The 21,743-nt window shown below is 37.7% G+C and overlaps 1 protein-coding gene and 1 pseudogene across 1 annotated transcript; both read left to right on the plus strand.

The window, feature by feature from the left end:
• The first annotated feature begins 146 nt into the window (after positions 1–146).
• PRPF38A (pre-mRNA processing factor 38A) lies at positions 147–15,141 on the plus strand. The gene is made up of 10 exons (XM_090269462.1): positions 147–468; positions 2,654–2,813; positions 4,421–4,542; positions 6,161–6,246; positions 9,497–9,607; positions 11,529–11,641; positions 12,235–12,261; positions 12,361–12,458; positions 12,919–12,967; positions 13,541–15,141. The coding sequence occupies exons 1-10, from the start codon at positions 339–341 to the stop codon at positions 13,581–13,583; spliced, it is 939 nt and encodes a 312-aa protein (XP_090125588.1). The 5' UTR covers positions 147–338; the 3' UTR covers positions 13,584–15,141.
• Positions 15,142–17,672: 2,531 nt separating this feature from the next.
• On the plus strand, positions 17,673–18,116 carry LOC150014902 (protein S100-A10 pseudogene; annotated as a pseudogene).
• The last annotated feature ends 3,627 nt before the right edge of the window (positions 18,117–21,743 follow it).

A 21,743-nucleotide genomic window follows, 5' to 3' on the forward strand; every position in this document is an offset into this window, starting at 1 on the left:
ATGGAAAGAAGGTGGAAAGAAAATTTCGCGCCAAACGTCTAGGCCCCGCCCCCATGCTGTCTCCACGTTGCGTCACCTGCCAGCCCGCCCTCCCCGCCCGCTCACCTAAAAGGAGGGGGGCGTATGACGTACGTGCGCCAACGTGCAGCAGCCATCATTGACTATCAGCGTTGCCGTTTCCGGAAGGAATCTTTTCACGCTGCAGTATTTCCGATTTCAAGATGGTCGCCAAATGAAAATACCTCCACCTTTTCTCCTTTTCTGTTTTGTTTTGTTTTTTAAACCTGGATATGACGCACTAAAGGACTCGACGGAAATAGAACTGAAGGCGTTCTAAAATGGCGAACCGCACGGTGAAGGATGCGCACAGCATCCACGGCACCAACCCTCAGTATTTGGTGGAGAAGATCATTCGGACTCGAATATATGAGTCCAAGTACTGGAAAGAGGAGTGCTTTGGACTTACAGGTGAGTCGCAGCGCATCGACCCCACGTCGGCCGCGTTGTGGCCCAGTTCTGACTACGCGCTGGTAGGACTGGAGCCTGGGGATGAGACAGATAATCTGAGCGCCTCCTATGTGCCTAGACTTGTGTTGGGCTTTGGGCACACAGATGATGGGGTCTTATTACGAATGGTGTCTCGGTTGGTATCTTTGAGCCGTTCTATGTTTAATGATAATTTGCTGGGTTCCAAGCAGTGATAAACTCGCGCGACCCTGAAAGTCTTAAAGGAAAATTATTCCCGGAACCATATTCATGATCTTACGTGAACCACTTGCCGTATTTCCACGGTCGGGTCCTGATATAAATATCAGTTCTTAAGAGAAGTCTCCCAGGTAGTCTTTTAATCTTTGTTCCAATTCTGGCTCCTCTTTTTAGTATCTCTGTTACTTCAGGGAACCATGGCTTCCTCTGCTGTGAAACGATTATAATACCCACCTCAAAGTGTTGTTCAGTAGTCACTGGTAGTGGTGCTGGTTTTTTCCACTGTTAAACATTGTTCTCTTACACTGCTGCTGCCACCACCGCTAGCTGTGTGTCCATGAACCAGTCCTATTGTTGCTGTGAGTCGCCATAAAATTTTATAGTCCTGCAAGGTTCACTTTTGGGCCCTTTTCTCATTTCTTAGTTCTCTTCTTAGATGATCTCCCTCACAATTACATCCTAGATATATAGATGCCTTCAAATTTATATCTCCAACCCATGTCTCTCCCTGAAATCTAAATCTGATTCCAAGACATGTCAACTCAATAGTCCAAGAGTGAACTCCGGACCTTTTATTCCTCCAATAGGTTACTTTTTCTTGTATATTTTCATCGTATTCCGCGTCTCCATTTAACTAGTCATCAGTGCTTTCTGTCTTGCCAGGGTATAAAGTAGTGATTGTGTCCCTCTTTATTCCTCTGTCTGTATCTCTGGTAAGTTGTCAACTGTAATGTTGAATGAATACAAAATTTATCCTAAAGGAACTTTAACTGATATATAAAATGATTTCCCATGAATGGTGGGTAACACTTATTACTTGCTGTGTGTCAGGTAAGTATTAGCGTTTATTTGTATTGTTTCATTTGAGTCTCACTGTAGCCCTAAAACTTTGTATCTTTTTTTATTCAACTTTGAACTGACTAGCTCAAAGAGGTGAAGTGACTTGCCTTAGTTCACACAGCTAGTGTTTGATTTTGACATTGTAAGGTTATCATCCCCATTTTGTAGATGAGAAGAGGTTTACACACTGTTATATGTAGTTATTGAAGAATTGTTAATTGTGCTTTTTATCTTTTGTGAATGAAAAAGGGGCTCTGTAGTAAATCTAATGTGTTCTGTTATAGAAGGTAACTTCACAGGGTGATCTGATCATAAATTACTAATTGGGAAAGTCATTGTGGGTAGTCATGCCCCAGGTCTGTAACTTAATAAAAGTTATAACTGCCTTAAGCAAGCCCTGCCCATTGTTCTCAGGCATCCAGTTTAACACACCTTTGAAATGTCAGAGTGTTCCTCTTTCTGAACACATAATCTTGTTAACAATCCTTTAATACAATCAGAGCTCTCCCAGTATCATGCAATCTTCCTTAGTTCCCTTTTAATTCTAAATGTATAAAAAGAAATGCAAAACTGTCATTTTCCGGAGCATTTGAGATCTTGTTTCCTGGTATATTATCAGTTTGGCTCAAATAAACTCATAGAACTTCTCTACAGGTTTGGACATTCTTATGTCCCATTTTAACTCCAAATATGTCTTATTTTCCCTCTGACGTGATGGTGATAAGTGTGGACTCTGAGGTTAGACTGCTTAGATTTATATCCGGGCCTTGCTACTTTCTAGCTGTGGACCTTGAGCAAGTCACTTAACCTTTCTTAGCCCTCATTTTCCTTAGCTGAAAACAGGGGCAGTGCTAGAACTCCTTGGTTTGTTAAGATTAAATGAAATGATATGAAATGTTTAGCTCAGTACCTGGCATATAGTAATTAGTATCTGTTAGCTGCTATCATCATCAGCTATTACTATTAATGCACACTTGTTCTCCTAATATTAAACTGTTGATGAGTATTCAGGAGCACCAAACCTTTAACTAACTTATCTCCACTTTAAATCTGGAAAAGCTTAGCCCTAAAATGTCTAAGGTGCCATTGTTTTTGTTTTTGTTTTTAGCTGAACTTGTAGTCGATAAAGCCATGGAGTTAAGGTTTGTGGGTGGCGTCTATGGTGGCAACATAAAGCCAACTCCCTTTCTGTGTCTGACCTTGAAGATGCTTCAGATTCAACCAGAGAAGGATATCATTGTTGAGTTTATAAAAAATGAAGACTTCAAGTGAGTGAAATGTTGACTAGCTAATATGAAACCTTCAATTTCAGTAGTCCAGAATTTGACTTTGGTTAAAACAAATGATAACTTTTCTCATTTCCACAAAGTTCCACTCTAGGATTTTGTTTTTGAACTCCTGATTTTGTACTTTGTCTGTTTTTAGTGTATTTGATCTCCTTTACTTTTCCAGTCGTAACTTTCCCCCAAGAAAAGTATTTCACAAAGTCACTGGATGCTCAAGGGTGAAGAAAACAACATATTGTGGAAGATAAGAGGGAAAACTTTGGTGTTAGATATAGGTTCATGTCCAGACTCTGTTACTTATTAACTGTTACCTTAAGAGAAGTAACTCAATATTCTAAGCTTTATTTTCTTTACCTATAAAATGGAGACAGCAGTATCAAGTCAGTATTGATGTGAGAGTTACATAAGATAGTGCTATAAATCTCACAGCTCAGTGTCTGCTGCATAGTAAACATCGAAAATACATGAACTGCTCTTATTTTATTATCCATTCTCAAGGAGCTCACAGACAAGTATGAGAGACATACATAATAATAGTTTACTATGCGCCACCCTCTAAGAGATCTACATATAATAATTTAGCCTTCACAACAACTCTGTGAAATTATTATCCCCATTATAATAGAAGAAACTTAGGCACAAAGAGGTTAAGTAATTTCCCCAAGGTCAGACAGCTAGAAAGTGGCAAAGCTGGCTTCAGATATTGTATTCTTCGCTTCTATGTTATCTAAGTGGAAATTGAATGATTAGTTGAAAATAAAGGGAAAAGGAAGGAGTCTTAAACACTAACAGCTAGAAAATACCTTTTATTGGGTACTATGTGCTGTATTCTATGCTTAGTACTTTACACTTTTTTTTGTTTTTTGTTTTAATTCTAGAGGGAAAGAAACATCGATTTGTTGTACCACTTAGGCATTCATTGATTGATTCTTGTATGTGCCCTGACTAGGGATTGAACCAATAGCCGTGGCATATCAGGACAGTGTTTTAACCAACTGAGCTACCTGGTCAGGGCCACGTATTTCTTACTTAATACACCATACCAGCAAATGAGGTACTATCATTTGAATTTTACGAAAATTGATAAAGCAAATAATTTGTCCAGTGTTACAAAGTTAATAAGTAATGGAATCAGAATTTGAAAACAGATGATTTTGACTTTTTTCCAGAACAAGCATTCTGATCCCTAGCAACAATTTATATATTAATGCCTATGTGTATTCTTTTACTGTTAGTAAATATACTTTCTGTTAAATTCAGTATCTTATTTGATTCTTAGAATAATCCTGTGAGGTGCATAGGTTCTATCTTAGTTTTGCAGATGCTAAAATAGACTCTGAAAGTTGAACAACACATCCCAAGTTCTTACAACCAGTAAATGGCAGAATAGAAACTTGAACCCAGGTCTTCCTACTGCCCCATGCTGCCTCCAGAATTGGCAGTTTCTCACCTGCCAAAGAAAAAGGCTTCTCTGTCAAGTGCTGTTATGAGAAACACCAGTTGTAAAATTCAGGAACTTTCTAGGATGAACTTTTACAATATTTTAGAACTCTTTAGGAACTGTTGTTTCTCTCTCATTTATCTGTCAGGTATGTTCGTATGTTGGGAGCACTTTACATGAGGCTGACAGGCACTGCAATTGATTGCTACAAGTACTTGGAGCCTCTGTACAACGACTATAGGAAAATTAAGAGCCAGAATCGAAATGGGGGTGAGTATGGTGCCATGTGATTGATCCTTCATCCTTGAGCTAGTTTTTATTTCACAAATATCTTTGCCCTCATATTGTCACATACATTGTGTGAGTGCTCCCCTTTATTTCTCTCATGGGGAGTACTCCGTTAGCCTATTAGCTTCCTGTTGTCCTTACCAGCCGGCCCTGTCTGCCCAACTTTCCAATTGCATCTTATATTAACCCCAGCCTTATATCATGTGCTCCTTCTACATGTGCTGCATCCCATAAGATCTAGCTCTAGAATGAGCTCCATAAAAGCCTTCCCGAAACCTCCCAAAGTTAGTTTTTCATGTTACATCTTCACAGTTCTACTGGCCTCTCCTCTAGCACTATACTTCACACTGCAGCGTACAGACTAAGTGTGCTTATTCATACTTATATAGTAGTCGCACTGAAAAATAAGAAGTACATCCAAGAAGTCCAGTTCCATGCCTGTTACAAAGACATTTTTAGTGGTAAAATGGGATAATGCAATCAAAGCCTTTTCTTGATTAGTGTCATAAAAGATTATTAACTTTTTTTTCCCCTTTCCCCTTCCTACTGCTACATGCATCTTTAAGCAATAGAAGGTTAAGAATTTGGAATTATACTTTAAACTTTAGTTACCTTGTTAATTCATTTATTGAATAAATATATATTAAGTGCCAAGTCATGCCAGGGACTATGGTATGTACTGGAAATAACATGGTAAACAAGATGGTCATGGCCACCATGGAATTATTTATGATATGTTAACTAAACTAAGATAGGGTCTCTCAATCTTTGGCAATTTGGGTCAAATAATTCTTTGTAGGGAGCTGTCCTGTGCATTGTAGGATATTTAACAGTATCACTGGCCTCCACACACTATAAATCAGTAGCACTCCCCACCCAAGTTATGGGGGCAAAAATCATCCCTGGTTGTGAACTACTAAAGGAGTGTTTACTATAGAAATTCTGAAATTGCTCCATTTACCATATAAGATACCTGTTTTATATTCAGAAACATGGTGGTTCACATGAGAAATTACACTTCAGTTATATGATCTATTCAAGAACATTACCGCTATACAATTCACAGCTTTTCTGTTTGTCTCTTCTTCTAATTGGGACAGCTTCATTTATCCCATTATCCCAGCTCCTAAATGAGGGCTGGCACATAGATGGTCTCAGTAGAGGAGAGTTGAATGAATGAAGATAGGTGGTGATGAGAGGACTTCAAAGGGCTGCAGTTTAAGCTTGGGTTTGACAATAGTCCCTCCTGTGTAATTACCACACTACAATAGTTTGCTAATGAAAGGGAAGCTAATTCACACTTCCACTTTTTTGCTATCTAAATTTTTTTCCAAGTTGCTTGAGCTTATAATTTTTAAAAGATTTTATATTTATTTTTAGAGAGAGGGGAAGGGAGGGAGAAAGAGAGGGAGAGAAACATCAGCGTTTGAGAGAAACATCAATCGGTGCCTCTTATGTGCCCCAAACTGGGGACTGGGCCTGCAACCCAAGCATGTGCTCTGACCAGGAATTGAACCAGCAACTTTCGCTTTGCAGGATGAGATACTCAACTAGCTGAGTCACACCAGTCAGGGTTTGAGCCTTGTCATTTTTCTTTCAGAGTTTGAACTGATGCATGTAGATGAGTTCATTGATGAACTACTGCACAGTGAGAGAGTCTGTGATATCATTTTGCCCCGGCTACAGGTAAGAATCACCCTTCTACAAGTAGTCTTTTTAAAATTACTTCTTTATTTAGGAGGTGAGGGGGGAGGGAGAGAGAGAGGGAGAGAAACATTGATGTGTCAGAAAACCATCACTTGGTTGCCTCTCATTCCTGCCCTGAATGGGGACCGAACCTGCAACCTAGGCATGTGCCCTGAGTGGGATTGGAACTGGCAACCTTTTGCTTTGCAGGATGATGCCCATCCAAGCCACACCAGTCAGAGCAATAAGTAGTCTTTATATCTATGAAAAAGATAGATGGGGGTGAGAGGAAAGCAGATAATTTGAAGGGTAAGGCTTTATAAGTGAATAACACAAACCTTTCTTTTTTAAAATGTCATATCAAGGAGAGTGTAGCTAGGGTATATTTTTAAGAACTTTTGAGCAACTTTTTAAAATTGACCTTCTTATAAAAATTCAGGATATAAAACAGATAAAAAGGAGGGCCAGGAGTGGGAGACTAAGACCTTATTCCCTAAAATAGCACTGTAATCATTCTCCCTCCCTTTCCCAGGAAATAAATGATTATCCATAAATTACCTTTCAGGAATGGCTTTTACAGAGTATGATTTTAAAACTGTTGAAAATACAAAGGGAAAACAGATTCAGTGGGTAGCTTAAAGAGAAAGGGAATATGGGGATTTCTAAAGAGAACAGAGAGATGACTTAACAGGGAATTAGGAGACCTGAGTTTCTGGGTCAGTATTACAGCTGACTAGCTGTGGGCCCTGGTCTTATTTTCCCATTTATAATATGGAAAAATCAGACTACCTCAGTGGTCTTTGAACTGCCCTGTGGGACTTTTAAGGCTACTGAAAGGAATAATAGGCGACATCCCCACATATCCCAAGTAGCATAGCTCCTATTTCTCTAAGTTATATATTGGGCTTGAGAGCAAGATTGTGTTTGAGCAAAGCATTTCTTTTAAATGGCTTTATTAAGGTGTAATTGACATAGAATAAACTACATATATTTAAATTATTACTGTTTGGTACATTTTTACATATTTGTATACCCTTTAAACTATCACCACAATCAAGAATAGTGAACATATCCATGACCCTGAAGTTTCCTTCTGTGTAATCCCTCTCCCCTCACCTCTTAGCAACCACCGATATGTCTGCTACCTGTTATTATAGTTTGCATTTTGGAATACAGTGCATTCTCATTTTTTACTGTCTCATCACTCAGCATAATTATTTTACAATTCATCTATGTTGTTGCACATATCAATAGTTTATTTTCTTTTATTGCCGAATGAGTGCTGTATCCTCTCCCATTCCATACTGGCTATGTGGGCTGTGTAGTGAAGAGAATGAGCTGTCAAATCAGAAAACCTGATTTCAGGGCCTAATTCTCACACTATCTCATTGTGGGTTATATTAGTTATTATTACCTGCTCTTATTTTTAGAAATACTGTAAGAAATGTAATACTTGGAATTGCAATCAAGTTATAGCAGCTAAGGGTTCTAAAGCCCAGTGAGCTTATAAGAAAGCCTGCTGATGAAATGAGGTTATCAGCATGGAGTCTGGAAGACTACAACAAGCCTGAGAAATTAAAATGACTGATATATATCACCAGACAGATGTGTTCTAGTGTGGGCCTCTTACATATCCTGGATGAAGTGGCCCTTAAGTCTACCTCTTGCTGATTCTTTTCTTATTAAGCAACCCATAGGTCATCAGTTTAGCTTCTGGTTTGCCCTGGCAGTGGCAAGGAGCTGCCATGGAATGAATTCTAATTTCATCAAACGCAAATGCTGTGAATTAATATATTAACTTTAGTCACTTCCACGTCAGTGAGCATTAGGGGTTTGGGATACCGATGTAATTCTAGTTCCCCAACAGTGGTGATTCTGTGATTGGAAAGCACTTTTCCGAGGGATTGACTTCACTGAGTGGCATCTTTGTCATATTTCTCCCAGCTTTTATAGCATTTTATTAGGAGTGAATGAAAGCCAAGTAGAATACAAATCTTATTTATTCTAGGGCTATCCAACATTCTTTATGAGCTTTGCACAAGGAAATAATAAGGGATCTTATGACCCAGCCAGTCCACTTCACAGTTTTGAACTTGCTTTTGCCTTTCAGGTCCTTATTCAGTAAGCACTTATAAGCCACATCTCAGAAGAAAATGGAACCAGATGAATTGTTTATATCATGTGCCTTGTTAAAAATGCACTACTCTATACAGCTCTCTGAATCTTGGGTGTAACAGAATTAGTGTTACGCTATAGCAGGACTTAAGGCACTCTTCAGCCACCAAAGCGGGCTGAGCAGTGGATTTCTTGGGGTAGATTCTGATCTGAGCTTCTGCAGAACTACCAATCGGCATGGTCTCAGCCATGAACTTATGGCCCTTGTGTATGAAGTCCACGTTCTTTTTTTATTCAAGGCAACACCTATCCTGATTGATATCCTAGTGACCTTAAGAGTGTAAGACCACAGGTAATAGAGCCAATGGAAAAGAGATGTTCCCTTCAGCTTTGTATGTTTATAGGGGAACTTAAAAGAGTATGTAAATTCCAGGTATATTAAACTCCTTAGGACAATCATAAACTGTCTAGGATGTCTTTGAAATGAAATTATAGGGTTGGCCAAAAAGTTTGTCCGGTTTTTTCCATAAGATGGCTCTAGTAGCATGTAGTTGTCTTTAACTTCATTTGAAACAATTTTGTTATTGTGACAGCTGTCTTTATCAGTGTGCATTAAATAAAAAACTTAAAATTGGTGAATTTTTGTGTAGCCATTTTAATATTGAAGATATAAGAAACTAAGCAACATTTTTGGCATATTGTGCTTTATTATCCAAGAAAGTAAAAACAGCTGAAATGCAAAAATATTGTGCAATGTGTGGAGAATGTGGTGTGATTGATTGAACTTGTCAAAAGTGGTTTGCAAAGTTTTGTACTGGAGACTTCTCTCTGGGTGATGCTCCATAGTCTGGTAGACCAGTTGAAGGTGATAGTGATCGAATTGAGACATTGAGAACCACCAGTGTTATACCACATGGGAGATAGCTACATATTCAAAATACCCAAATCAGTAAAGTTATTGGTGAAAATGAAAAATGTATCTTTTATTTTACAGAAAAAGCTAAATGGGCTTTTTGGCCAACCTAGTACTTTAGCTGTTGCTCCATAGTTTTCTTGTCAATCTCAGAAGCCCAGTGTTGGGGCTTCAGGACAAAGGAGATGGCAAAGCCTCCTAACACTCTTGTGTTCTCTGTAGAAACGCTATGTGCTAGAGGAAGCTGAGCAATTGGAGCCTCGGGTTAGCGCTCTAGAAGAGGACATGGATGATGTAGAGTCCAGTGAAGAGGAAGAAGAGGAAGATGAGAAGGTCAGTTACCTTGGAGCTTCAGGGTGGAGGGATGGGTGTGGTGCCTTTTTATTTATTTTATTTTTTATTTTTTAGTTTCAACAACAAAAAAATAAAGTATTTGGTATGGGCTTTAGAATTGAGTAGGCCTTGGTTCATAGCTTAGCTCTCCTGTGTATAGTGGTATAACTGTGTGCAAATTTTATGATCTGTTTTCTCCTCTGAAGGATATTGACACCTTTCTCTCAGTAATGTTGAGTATTAAATGAGATGCTATACATAAAGCCCTTGGCACAGTATTGGGACATTATAACTGCTTAATAAGTATGATAGTAGCTATTAAAATAAATACTTGGGACAAAAATAATACTGTTTATGATTGAACCATCCTAAGAACTAAGACTAGTTTAGAAAAAAGAAGTGCCTACTGCATGGTCATGTTCTTTCATATTAATTACAGTGCTGAAAGGTTGAAAACAACTAAGTTGTAAGAAGGAAGTCAAATAAACTAATATATCAGCTCACCAGACTATTAGGCAGCCATTGAAACTGTTAAGAAAAGTATAAAATGTGGAAATGCTTATGGTAAGTTAAAAAAGAAGGCTGTAAAATATTTGATTAAGATTAAAGCAACAATATTTATACAGAAAAACGCTAGAAGGAACTATTAAGAAATGCTGCCTTACGGATACTGAGACATTATAAATGCTCTGAAACATCAGTCTCCCTTACAAGCTTAGTGCAAAAGGAAGCACAATCATTCATGAATTCAAAGCCATGCAAAGCTGAGGTGTTTTTGTGTTGTGACCCAAAAGTAGTTTTTAATGGAAAATTTTAATCACATTACCAAAGTGGAGAGACTGTGGCTCAATTTACCTATCAGCCTAGCTTCAGCAGATCAACTCATAGCCAGTTTGTTTCCTTTATCAGTCTTTAAAATGAGTTGATTTTATAATATCCTCCCAAGATGATGAATGCCCTTTTGTCCCTGGTAACATTGTGAACTCATGGATTTAAGCATATTTCGTGTATTTAGAACCATTATTGTTCTTGCTGCTCATATTGTCCCTTCTTTGGCCAGTGGGGTCCCTCAACTTGACTCATGAGTCTTTGATACAATCATAGTAGTCTCAGCCTTCTTGCTTTCCAATATGACATGTCCTTTTTATAATTTTTCTTACTGTATTTTTTCCATTACTACTCCCTTTATACCCCCTTCCCCACCAGTCTGACCACACTGTTGTCCATGTCCATGAGTCCTTTTTCTTTTTTGCTCAATCCCTCCACCCCTTAATGCCTCAAGAGTTGTCAAGCTTGCTGTGAGTCTGTCCTTATTTTGCTTGTTACTTCAGTTTGTTCGTTAGATTCCACATATGAGTGAAATCATGACGATATGTTCTAGTCATTTCTAGTCATGTCTTAATAGCTTCTGCCCCCAACCTGGAATTAGCCATTTTCCAAGAAGGTCTTGGTTCCATTAACTGAGATAGGATATTTAGATACCACAACTCGGGCACTATAAATGCTTGTAGCTATGTGTTTGGTCAGTGTTATTAGGCCTTTATAGTTGGTTGAGCTTGAGGGAAAAGTTTTTTTAAGATTAAAGTACACTATGAGTTTTACTTAACCTTAATGATCTTACATTTGTATCTCCTCTTCTGCATTGGAAAGCCAACTTCTTAAGGAATTAAACATAATTACTTACTGCTCTCAAAAAGTCCCAAAATAGTGGTACTGACACTAGAACAGTAATAGAGTTATTGGAAAGTTGGTTTTTTTTTTAATTTGGATTTTTTTTTCCCTCTTTTTATTCAAATTACTGTTTTTAAAATCACTTGGAGGTAGAATTTGAGACAGAATGGCCAGGGGGGACTGTAACAGTGTTTCTAGATGGCTCTCTGTAAGCCTGTGCTCGTCACTGATCTATCAGTATCATTTCCAGTTGGAGAGAGTACCATCACCTGATCATCGCCGGAGAAGCTACCGAGACCTGGACAAGCCCCGTCGCTCTCCCACGCTGCGCTATAGGAGGAGTAGGAGCCGGTCACCCAGAAGGTAAGGCCTTGTCATTTGCTCTTCCAGGGAGACTTTAAGCACTGTAGTGCTTTGGACTTCAGGGAAGGAAAAATGCCAGTCTATGGAAAATGTTTGCTTCCCCAGTGTGCCAGTTGCTGGAAAATAACCACCCACAAAACCTCAGTGGACAAAACTATTTACGTTCACCAGTCTGCAGTCAGTGATAGAAGCTAGGCTTGGATAGGCATTGTTTGTTTTAGTATATTTTGTTCTCTCACCTGTTTTGCGGTCTGTTGGCAAGTATAGGATAGCCTTAGCTAGGATGACTGGGGCAGTTCATCTCTTCTCTATGTGTGTGTCATTCTAGGCTAGGTTAGGTACGTTCTTGTGGCAGTGGCAGAATTCAGAGCAAACAAACCCAATCATGCAAGTTTCTTTCCACCATATGCTTGTATCACATCTGTAAATATCCCATTGGCCAAAGCAAGTCACTTGGAGTGGGAGGGTGCCAAAAGGTTACATGACAAAGGAGCTGGATAACAGAGATGGGTTAACAATTGGGGCAATTTTGCAGTCTACAACATCCAAGGCACCTACCTACTAAGGCTCTTTTTCCTGTTTTCTTTTCATAGGCGGAGTCGGTCTCCCAAAAGGAGAAGGTAGGCCTTTAGGGATTTGTAATGAAGGATAGGGATTTGGGGAGGGGGCTGTTATGATTACATTGTCAGTTGTGGCAATCTGATGAGTCATTTCCACAGCCCCTCCCCTCGCCGAGAAAGGCATCGGAGCAAGAGTCCAAGACGTCACCGCAGCAGGTCCCGAGACAGACGGCACAGATCCCGCTCCAAGTCCCCAGGTACAGCATTTGTGCCTTTTGCTATTGGTTATCTTAAAGAAATATAATAGGAACAATTAACCTCCTGAAATACTGGAGTGCCTGTGTTACTGCTTAGAAAAGGAAATGGACTTAGAATTTGAAAATCAGAGTTCACATCTTGACTCTCACTTATAAACTTTGCTGATATGATGATGAGCCCGTTTTTTCATCTGAAATTTTAGGAATAAGACCTAACAGAGTAGTGGTAAATAACCAAGGTGGTATTTGTGTAATTAGCTATAAAGCCCTAAATGCATATGAAATGGGTTTAGTTCTCCCTACCATATATACACCAGTTCGAAGACATGCTACCAGAGGTGGTCCTTAGCATAAGGCCAAAGAAGTATTAAGCCAATGGAAGGGATTATAGGAGGTGAATAAGACAGTGAAGGAGTAGGAGGGTAGAATTTCATTCAGTCATTGACCTTTTCTTCCCCAGGTCATCACCGGAGTCACAGACACAGGAGCCACTCAAAATCTCCTGAAAGGTTTGGAATGACTTCTATTTTTACTTAAAGACTTACACTTTTTATTCAGAAATTAATGCCCCAATCACACTAAATTTGACCTGAAATTTTCTTGTTTCGATGGGGATAGTTAAGAATTCTCCTTCATTACATGACAAAATTGGCCTATTGTCCTGAAAATTACTAGAATCATTTAAGTTTGTGTTCTTTTGTTTTTCCTTGTAGGGTTGTAGGTTTGGATAAGCTTTGGTCTGAGACCTGGCCTTACAGCCCAACTTTTTAACACTTAACAGAGTGACGTTGGTCACGTTACTTACATTTGATACGCTTTCATTAGAAATGCTTATGTGCTATATACATACTGTTAGGTTCACTCAATCTCGGGTCATTTCCGCAGTGGTGAGTTTTGGATAGTAATATTAGCTAGACTCATTGTGTTGCTCTGAGACATAAAAACACTAGGCATATTAATGAATATTGGGTATCCTCTCTGTCCCCATCAGTGTCACTATACTCTGGTTTTGCTCAAAAGTCTTTGCCTAGCTCTTTGAACAGCTTTTAAAACTTAATAATCTGTATGTGTTAACATTTCAGATCTAAGAAAAGCCACAAGAAGAGCCGGAGAGGGAATGAGTAATGGACTCAGTTTGGGTTTAGTCCAAATGGCATCCTGCAGATATGAAGGCATCTCTCTATGTGGAAGGATTAAGATCTACTCCCAAGGCAGCTATGAGAATATTTTAGCTTTTTTTTTAATCTAAAATTTCTTTTGTTTTTCCTTTTTAATGAAAGAGGTGCTGAGTTTTGTATCTCTTTTTGAATACTATTTCATGTTTGAGGGATAATGTTCCCCAAGGGCTGCTTTTGACCCCTTTGTACAACCAACATTGACCACCCAGTGATCCTATTGTTATTAAATTTAAAACACCCATTTTCCAGCTTTCTTTAGTTTAGTTTTTGGTTTACCCCGTGACTGGAACTGTCTTGAGAATCCTAAGATTTGAGCAGCTACTCTTACATTCAAAGGTCAAGTTAGTAAAATGTATTAGTGCCAAAATTTTCCCCAGCAGTAGCAAGTGGCAGTAAACATGAAAACTGACTGATCAGCAGCAGTTTTGTAAGAAAAGAATGCAAATCTAAGACTTCTTAAGGATTGTTTAACCCAGTTGCATTGAACCGTTAAACAGCAAAATTTAACACCTTTTATACAGCATTCTTAAAGCGTTTCTTCCACACAGGCCTTGAATTCCAGGTTAAGATGTTTAGCCTTTATTTTAGAAAACTGAAATTATCCCAGTCTAGTTAGTAGCAGTAGGGCAGCAAGATTGAAAGGTTTGATGGAGAGAAGAGTAATATCACTCAGGGTTCTGACCTGAATGTCGGAAAATAGTGCCATTCACAAGCCAGAAAATACAGCTAGAAGAGACCAGGTTTCACATGGGGCAGTTAGTGAGAGTTGTGGTAGTGAGAATAATGCATTCAGTTTAACTTAGAAGTTTAATTTGAGACAGCATGGTATATTTAGACAAACCCCAGACACTTGGAAATAGGGACTAGAATTGAGCATAGTGATCTGGCCAAGAATTAACAACGTTTAGGTAATTATGAATGTGTAGAATTAAACAGAATACCCAGGAATTGTGTGTATATGTAGGAAAAGCCAGTAACAATCATAGGCAGGAGCTACACTGGTGAGAGGAAGAACTGCAATCACTAGAAAAATGAATCAAGAATTTGAAGAGGTCTAAGGACGCAGAAGCAAAGTAAGGACTGAAAAATGTTCACAAGCATTGATAATCAAGAGAGTATCAGGATCTTTGTTAGAAAAGTTCTGTTTGCCTCTACTTACCTTCCCTCCTTTAAAAATAGAACAGTGATTGAATGACTTCACGCAACTCTGTTCCCAGCAACAACTGTGAATATCAATTGCCTCACACAGGATGGATCCAGTTTCTTGGCAAGCCATATCTATCTGGTCACAGGATTCACATTCTACTGCTTGCTACTGAACTGAAGTACTTTTGCTGCAATATTAAAGTATTTAGGCATCTTGCTCATGATTTCAAATTCTTCAGTGATTCTTCCTCTGCTGATACTTTGGCTAATAAAAGTTGTCCATCAGATCTGTTACGGTCTATCGTGCAACTATATGTGACTGCCTTTAAAAATTAAATATAAGCACCTCTATTTACATCTGTTATAGAGTCCCAGCAATTATTTCTTACCTGTGATCTAGGTAGGAATGTCTTTTGGCTACATAACCTATGGACCAACCAAGTTATTATCCAGTGTATTGTTAAAATATTTACAGTTCACTCTAAAAGTTTGAAAACGTTTCTCTTAAAAAAAAAAAAACCCAACAATTTTTAATAACAGAAACAAACCTCCCCAAACAAACTATAAAGGGGAAGCATACTTAGGTATATGTTGAAATGTGGACCAAACTGAGGCAGCACAGCCAACCTATAGCAGGAAGCAGCTTGTCCCTATTCTCTTGTTAGTACAAAGAAAACTGGGAGGTGATTAACACCCATTTGGAGATCGTTTTGGTAAGTTACAGATTTGCATAAGAGATGGAGCTTAAAGATAAATCTTGCTGAAGGGCCATTTCTGTCATGGACCTACTAACTAGCCTAGTAAATGAGGCCTTGGAACTAGCTTTATAACTTTGGCCTATAAAACATTTTGCATCTTATCACTATACCGTATTGAAAAAATTCTTATGCAAAATGCATTCTGATGTTTCCTGTATAGTATCAGTTTTTAATATTGGGTGCAAATTACGAAATTGATTTTACTTCCCACAATTTGAATTATACTGCCTAAAAAGCTTTGCCACTGGGCACATACTAAATACTAAACAATGAAAGGAGAAAACTGTTCCGAGAGGAAAAGGAAATCTTGGATTTGGTGAGAGAGGCTTATAACAACCCAAACTAAAGCTCATTCCTCCTAGCCCCTTACTATTATTTTAAGCAGACAGACCTAAGTTTAAGCAAGCAGTGGTCAGAAAATGATCACAGGTGCTGGCCAATCCCCCCCAAAAGGTTAAAGAAACAAGTTCACAGACTCAAAAACGATATAGCAAAATGGTCTTTTTTTAAAAAATGCAAATATAGAAATTCAAAGAAGAAATTATAAGGGAAAATTACTTGGCAGAGTATAAACGTGAAGATGTGAAAAACCACTTTAGAAAACAAGGCATTGAGAAAATAGGCTGGGGAAAATTAAAAATGGAGAATAATAAAAGCTATAGAGATAATAAAAAATTCTGCATGTGCATAACATATTCTTATTGAGAACTGAGCAAATTAAACTTAAGAATCCAAATAGAAAAATTTCCTGAAATAAAAACAAATGTCTGATGAATTTAAGAAAGGATATCAAATCATGTATATTGGGGGACAAAATCAAGGTCTCAGATCTTACAACATACTTTGTGAGACAGCATGCCAGGAATTTTATACCCAATCTAAGTTATCTTTAAAATATAAAGGGAGTAGACATTCTCAAGGATGCAAGAACTTAAAAGTTACTTGGGAAAGAACTGAGTGGTCACAAAATTAGCCCAACAAGAAATGGATCAAATTAATGATTGGGGGGGGGGGGCAAGGGGGCAGTAAAAGAAGTGGTAATAACATTTTAGAAACTTTCAATAAAAATAATGGGAAGTAATTTTAACACTCAAATTAAATATATGAACATTGTCTATATAGGAATAATATAACCAGGAAGTAGAGAAGCTCTTAAGTGAGTTAAGCTTCATTTTCATAATAGGAGTCATATAGTGTCTCTAATTAAAATATACATGGCACTAGGAAATAATTCCAGCCTCTTGAATGTTTTCTAGAATTGTTCTTAATTTTCAGAGGAAACTTAAGACAATTGATTCTCGTAGAAAATTTTAAATTTGAGCATTTTGTCAGTTTCACATTTTTTCCTCTTAAATCCAAGTAAAATTAAATTGCTATATTTACTAAATACAGCATATGAACCCATTTTTGTAAAATTACATATGTCCATCTTTAAGAGGGATGGCTGGAATGAGTATTTCTGGCTGATGGGCTTTTGTGCGCTTTAGTTCACCTGTTTTTAAATATTTAAATTATCCTTTACAAGGAAAAATTGAGTATGGAGTTTAAAGCTTTTTTATAAGCTTACAAACACATTTTCTGTATTGTTTGTTGGGACTGGAAATTGGTAACCACTTTTCTGGATGGCAATTTAGCACTATGTCACAGGAAGCTTGGAATTTTAATCCTTTTTACCTAACAATCCCATGTGTAGGAATTCACCATAATATAAAAAGACACAGAAACAGCTTTATTCCAGAAATGAAACTAGACCACTCACACCATATACAAAAATTTTTTTAAAAATTGAAGACTAAAATTGAAATATAAGATCTGAGACCATAATACCCCTAGAAGAAAACAGAGACAATAAGTTTTTGGATATTAGGCCTAGCAACATTTTTAAAATCTCTCCTAGGGCAAAGACAAAATAAAAAATGAACAGATGGTACTACATCAAAGCTTTTGCACCACAAAAGAAACCACCTACAACAAAAAAGCAATCTACTGAACTGGAAAATGTATTTGCAAATAATATAATAAGGGGTTAATATCTAAAATGTATCAAGAAGTCAATAGTTTGGCACCAAGGAAACAATCATTAAAAATGGACAGAGTCACTGGCCGCACGTCCCGGCCAGCCTAGCGATCCTGCCGTGCCTCGGACCAAGACCTCACCAAAATGCCATCTCAAATGGAACACGCCATGGAAACCATGATGTTCACATTTCACAAATTCGCTGGGGATAAAGGCTACTTAACAAAGGAAGACCTGAGAGTTCTCATGGAAAAGGAGTTCCCTGGATTTTTGGAAGATCAAAAAGACCCTCTGGCCGTAGACAAAATGATGAAGGACCTGGACCAGTGCCAAGATGGCAGAGTGGGCTTCCAGAGCTTCTTTTCGCTAATTGCTGGGCTCACCATCGCATGCAATGACTATTTTGTAGTACACATGAAGCAGAAGGGAAAGAAGTAGGCAGAGGAGCAGGTACTTCCTCCCTGGGAGTTCTCCCAATGGGTCATTTAAGGAATATCTGCCCCACAGCTTCCCCCTGTATAAGGATTTCATGAGCAGATTGGGACCCTTAGAAAATGTACAAATAAAATCCCACCCCCATTTGACAAGAGAAAGAAAAGCTAATTAAAGCCAGAGAAGCTTTTGATTTTTATATTGCTTGTATCCTCATGCCCTCAATAAACAAATTTCTTTTTTAGTTCAAAAAAAAATGGACAGAGGACATGAATACATGTTTCACCAAAGAGGACATACTGGTGGTCAACAGACATCTGAAAAGATGCCCATCATCACTGATCAGGGAAAAGCAATTCAAAACCACAATGACATATCATCTCACACCTGTCAGAACGGCTATTATCAATTAATCAACAAAAAAGTGTTGTTGGCAAGGATATGGAGAAAAAGTAACAAACCCTTGTGCACTGTAGGTGGGATCATAAATTGATGCACCATTATGGAATACAGTATGAAGGTTCCTCAAAAATTAAAAATACAGCTGACATGACCCAGCAAGTCCACTTCACTTTTGGGTATATATCTGAAAAAACCCAAAGCACTTATTTAAAAAGGTATGTGCACCTCTATGTTCACTGCACCATTATTTACAATACGCAGCTATGCAAGCAACCTAGGTGTCCATTGATGAATGAATGGATGGATAAAGATGATGTAGTGCATGTATACAATGGACTTTTATACTTAGCCATAATAAGGAATGAAATCTTGCCATTTGGGACAACATAAATGGCCCTTGAGGATATTATGCAAAGTGAAGTAAGTCAGAAAAGACAAATACTGTAAAATTTCACTTATATGTGGAATCTAAAAAAACAAAAAACCATAAACTCAAAAACAAACTCAAGATACAGAAAACAAACTGAGGGTTGCCAGATGAGAAGGGATCGTTGGAGAGCGACGGGTGAAAACACTGAAAGGGATTAAATACTACAAATTGCCAATTATAAAAATAGTCACAGATATAATATACAATTAGTGAATATAGTCAGTTATATTGTACTATGTATGGTGACTACCTCATAAGGTATATAAATGTCTAATCACTATATACCTGAAACTAATATATGTCAACTATAACTGAAAAATAAATTTTAATAGCTTAAGTCCATCATTTTACATATATTTTTATATATTTTTTAAAGATTGTAAAAATGTCCATCTTGGGACTGAACAAGTTAAACTACATAGTACATCATTAATAGTCATGTCTTTGAATAATATTAAATGGCAAGGGAAAATAGTAATGTCTCCATGTCATTAACCCCTTTGAGTGCCAATGTCACTGTGAGCGATGCTGACAAATTTTCCCCAAAGTGCCAGCATCACTCCCAGCGGCTCTTTTTTAGATGGCTATACATGTAAATAACAATGGAATAATTCGTATTTTATGTTTTGTTCTCTTTTTTTGTACCTCAGGTTATATACTGATATAACTTTTTCTCATGTTGATCCAAATTTCAAATTACACATGGCACTCAAAGGGTTAAACATAATATAAACATTTCAAAACTATATGATCTTAAGAGTGTGGTGTTCTCTGCATGTTATTGAATAATTTTTTGCCATTTTCAAAATTGCTCTGTAATGAATCTGAATAAAAAACTTTTTCAGTTTACGACTTCTGTGAAAGGTTTGCAAACCTGCCCTGACTGGTATAGACCAGTGGGTTGAGTGTCATTCTGCAAACTGAAAGGTCGCAGGTTTAATTCCTGGTTAGGGCACATGTCTAGGTTATGGGTGTGTGAGAGACGACTGCTGAGATATTTCTCTCCCTTTCTTTCTCCCTCCCTTTCCCTCTCTCTAAAAAAGAAGTTTGCAAACTTACAAGCTGAGCTATTACTACATAAATTACAAACTAAGAGTCTTCTATTTTTCAACTAGGAACAGTTTGCCAGTTATTCAACAATGGCAATTGCTGAAGGAGGGACAAATAAGATGCTGAAAATTACTATACAGTATATAACTGTCTCATAATAAGTAAAACTCAGGCTTACTGAAGTTTATTGCCCGTTACATACCTTTTGTCAAGTTATATACTGCTTTTCTTTAGGAAGGAAGGCTGAGCTAGGGGGAGTCGTTAGTTGAAGATAGTTTTCTTTTAAATGAAAATTTCAAACATATACAAAAGTCAAACAAGCTGAATACCCTGTACCACCTCATAACTTAAAAACCTGAAAAGGACATGAAATATTTCAATACTAACTTTAAAAGAAAATCTTGAATGCTCCAAGTCACATTTTAACATAAAAGCATACACTGAGGGTCAGGTATCTCATTAACAAATGAGTTAACTCCACCACTTAGTATGATTCTTAGGGATACTGAAGCTTTAATATGAAAAAGTAACAGTAAATACACCTGATCTTAACATTTAATAAATACCTTTTCAGGGCTGTAAATATGGCAGGAAACCCCTCAACCTCCTGCAATAGATTTCAAGCATCTTCCATGTTGGAAAATATGGCAAAAGCCCAGGAAGTCTCCTATTTTAAGTAATGCATATCTGAGGAAGCAGAACAAAGATAGTACACTCACTGTCCGTAAAATACATTTTTTATTCTGCATATTTCCAAAAATAACTATAGCATTGTTTAGCCTAAAACCCCTGGCATATCTCTTTGAGGGATTAAAAATAAATGACTTTACCTCAATGTAATAGTACCATAAAATAGCCCAAAAAACCTACCACCAATGACAAAAGTTTGATTTCCAACTCTAATCACAAACATTACTGGTAAACACCATCCTGGCAAGTGTGCTTTCCAGGTAGTAGTTTAGGACTCACAATGGATGGTCTGACCAGTGTTCCTCAGTAAATAAGAATTGCCTTCCTTTCACTTTAATTGCCAGTATCAGTTTCAGTGGTTTAAAGCTCTCCTTTAAAAGATCTGTTCCAATTTTATTTCCGACATGTTTAAGAGTGCTACCTTTGAAATTCACTTTACTGTTTTGTACCTCAAGTTTTCTCAATGATAAAATGGAGACAGCATTTGCTTCTATCAACAGCACATGGGCCCTCACCAGGTAGCTCAGTTGGTTAGTGTCATCCCAATACACCAAGGTTGCAGGTTAAATCCCCAGTCAGGGGACACAGAAGAATCAATCAATGAATGCATAAGTTAAGTGGAACAACAAATTGATCTCTCTCTCCACCCTTCCTCTCTCTCTCTCAAAAAAAACAAAACAAAACAAAAAAGCCTGAGTGTTGTGAAAATCCAGTAAAATAAGGGGCACAAAAAAAAAATTCCTCCTTGGCTGCTGTGGCTCAGTGGATTGAGTATCAGCCTGCGAGCCACGTGTCGCTGGTTCGATTCCCAGTCAGGGCACATAACTAGGTTGCACGTCAGGTCCCCAGTTGGGGGCACGAGTGAGAGGCAACCACAGTGATGTTTCTCTCCCTCTCTCCTTTCCCCAGTCTCTAAAAAGAAAATAAATAAATAAATAAATTTTTAAAAATTATTAAAAAAAAAAAAATCCTTGGATTTCTAACACTATGTCCCAGTGAGTTAGAACCTCTATTCACTGAGAGTAAAACAAGTATGAATTGTTACATTATATTTCCATCACCAAAACAACCAGACGAATTAACCAAATTTGACTCTTGTCAAAAAGATTTATTAACTTAAAATAGAATTACTTCAAATACAGATAAAAGCAACTTTCTGTTCAAGTTTGAGTATTTTCAATT

Source organism: Furipterus horrens, unplaced genomic scaffold (genome assembly GCF_987537825.1).
Source record: "Furipterus horrens unplaced genomic scaffold, mFurHor1.1.pri manual_scaffold_3, whole genome shotgun sequence".
Classification (NCBI taxonomy): Eukaryota; Metazoa; Chordata; class Mammalia; order Chiroptera; family Furipteridae; genus Furipterus; species Furipterus horrens.